This window comes from Centroberyx gerrardi, chromosome 4 (assembly GCF_048128805.1).
Source record: "Centroberyx gerrardi isolate f3 chromosome 4, fCenGer3.hap1.cur.20231027, whole genome shotgun sequence".
In the NCBI taxonomy this organism is placed as follows: Eukaryota; Metazoa; Chordata; class Actinopteri; order Beryciformes; family Berycidae; genus Centroberyx; species Centroberyx gerrardi.
In genome coordinates this window covers 17,498,139-17,500,865 of record NC_136000.1, presented here as the reverse complement: position 1 = coordinate 17,500,865, position 2,727 = coordinate 17,498,139, and the positions used below count along the sequence as shown (strand labels likewise).

General features: G+C 51.6%; 1 protein-coding gene across 1 annotated transcript; it reads left to right on the top strand.

Moving 5' to 3' along the window:
• The first annotated feature begins 302 nt into the window (after positions 1 to 302).
• lrrc4.2 (leucine rich repeat containing 4.2) lies at positions 303 to 2,312 on the top strand. The gene has a single exon (XM_071927274.1). It carries the CDS (start codon positions 303 to 305, stop codon positions 2,310 to 2,312), a length of 2,010 nt encoding a protein of 669 aa, XP_071783375.1.
• Positions 2,313 to 2,727: the final 415 nt, after the last annotated feature.

The window sequence follows — 2,727 nt, the reverse complement described above, 5'->3', positions numbered from 1 at the left end:
GACCACTTTCAAACTAATGAGGTAGGTGATTGATACTGTTATTCAGCCCTTCTTTTTTATTGCTGCATTCCTTTTCCTCTGCTGCTTCTCTTGCATTAATCTCTCTTACTCTGTATCCCTCTCTCTTCTACTCTCCCTCTTTTTCCCTGTCCTTCTTTCTCTTGCCTCTGTTTCGGCGTAGCATCTCCCTGCACTGTCGATGGAAGTTGGGAGCCTTGCCTTGCTCCAGCCAGGCTAGGGTGGTCCGTCCTCCGGTGTGTGCCGTCTCCCCCCACCATGCAGAATAATGAGCCCTCCACACCATGAGTCCTCTGGGCCGGGTTACTCTGCAGCCTACCTGGAACGCAGCCCTGCTCGCCGTGCTCTCCCTCATGGTGCCAGCCCTCAGTGTGTGCCAGGCCGCAGGCCCTGCGTCGGGCTCGGCCAACCCGCAGAACTGTCCAGGTGTGTGCTCCTGCACTAACCAGCTCAGCAAGGTGGTGTGTACCCGCCGAGGCCTGGTTAGGGTACCTCCAAACATCCCACCCAACACCAGGTACCTGAACCTGATGGAGAACAGCATAGAGACCATCCAGGCAGACACCTTCAGGCACCTGCATCACCTGGAGGTGCTGCAGTTGGGCAGGAATGCCATCAGGCAGATTGAGGTGGGAGCCTTTAATGGCCTGACCAGCCTCAACACCCTGGAGCTGTTTGACAACAGACTGACGGTCATACCCAGCGGAGCTTTCGAGTACCTGTCAAAGTTGAGAGAGTTGTGGCTTAGGAACAACCCCATTGAGAGCATCCCCTCTTATGCCTTCAACCGTGTCCCTTCCCTCATGAGATTGGACCTGGGAGAACTGAGGAAGTTGGAGTACATCTCCGATGGGGCCTTTGAGGGTCTTCAAAACCTCAAGTACCTCAACTTGGGGATGTGTAACCTGAGGGAGTTTCCTTATCTGTCACCACTGATAGGCTTGGAGGAGCTAGAGATATCAGAGAATGTTTTCCCTGAGCTGAAGCCTGGGGCCTTCCGGGGGCTCAAGTCCTTACGTAAACTGTGGATTATGAACTCTGCCATCACTACCATTGAGAGGAATGCATTTGATGACATCACAGCCTTGGTGGAGCTGAATTTAGCCCATAATAACCTGTCGTCCCTCCCCCATGACCTCTTCACCCCTCTACAGTATCTGGTGGAGCTGCACCTGCACCACAACCCTTGGCGCTGTGACTGTGATGTGGTGTGGCTGTCCTGGTGGCTCAGAGAATACATTCCCACTAATTCCACCTGCTGCGGACGGTGCCACACCCCAGCCCACATGAGAGGACGATACCTGGTGGAGGTGGATCAGACCACTTTTCAGTGTTCAGCACCATTCATACTGGACGCTCCTAGAGACCTGAACATTTCAGCAGAGAGGGTGGCAGAACTGAAGTGTCGCACAGCTGCCATGAGCTCGGTCCGATGGCTTCTCCCTAATGGGACAGTATTGACCCATGGGTCGGCTCACCCGCGGATATCTGTCCTTAACGACGGGACACTCAACTTCTCCAATGTTCTCCCATCAGACACAGGGGTCTACACCTGCATGGTGACCAACATGGCAGGAAACTCCAACGCCTCGGCCTACCTGAATGTCAGCAACGCCGAACTCAACACCTCCATCCAGTCCTACTTCACCACAGTAACAGTGGAGGTCTTTGAGCCCGCAGTGGAGGAGACCCCTAAACCCAAGCCTACTGTCCCTGCCTCGCCCTCCGTCTTTCAGCCAGTCTTCATCTCTACACCCACTGTGCTGCTCCAAAACACTCAGACTCCAAAGCAGGTGTCGATCCCCACCGCCAGAGTCCCTAGTGGGCCAGCCGCCAGCCTGGATGAGGTGATGAAGACCACCAAGATCATCATCGGCTGTTTTGTTGCTGTTACCTTGCTGGCAGCAGCCATGTTGATAGCATTCTATAAGTTGCGTAAGCGGCATCAACAGAGGAGCACGGTGGCAGCAGCCAGGACCATAGAAATCATACAGGTGGAGGAGGAGGGTCATCCAGTTCCACCACCCACCTCCGGATCTAGTGGCTCTGATGACACAGGGCTGGTGCTGCCTACGTTAGTGGAACACAACAGCAACACCTTTAAGCCTGGGTATGTGTCCTCCTCCTCCTCATCCCGCCGAGGGGCCTACGGAGCCCACTGGACCCAGAACAACCTAGGCAACTCTCTCCATCGCTCCGTCAGACAGCACCACAGCCACATCAGCACCATTGCTGAGCCCTACGTCATTAAGACTACTCACACCAAGGAGAAGGTTCAAGAGACCCAAATCTGAGTAATGCTCACTATGGATCTATCTCTGACTCTGCCCCAACCTCTCCTCTCCACCTCTCTGCTCACCAGTCCATGCAATAGAATGCACAAAGAACAAAACGGTAACTTTCTTTTGTACAGAAGTGCAAAACAGAGACAGTTTTTTGTTTCTTGTACATGCCTATACATAAGTATATAAATATGAAAAAATACAAATATATATAAATGAATCTACCGTCAGGCAGTGGTAAGAGATGCAGATTATATTAGAAAAGAAAGTAATTTGAAACTATTTTCTAATAACTGGTGACTTCTATTTAAAAAGAGAAAGACATTGAATTGCTTTTGTGATTGATAATAGAAGGTTGTCCTGTCTAGGTAAAGAGACATTTTGTTTGTTTTTGGACCATGCTATTTAGGACGCAGTAAAAAACCCC

What these genes read in the sequence shown, in the direction of transcription:
- lrrc4.2 (XM_071927274.1), top strand. Translation starts at nt 303, where the DNA reads ATGAGTCCTCTGGGCCGGGTTACTCTGCAGCCTACCTGGAACGCAGCC.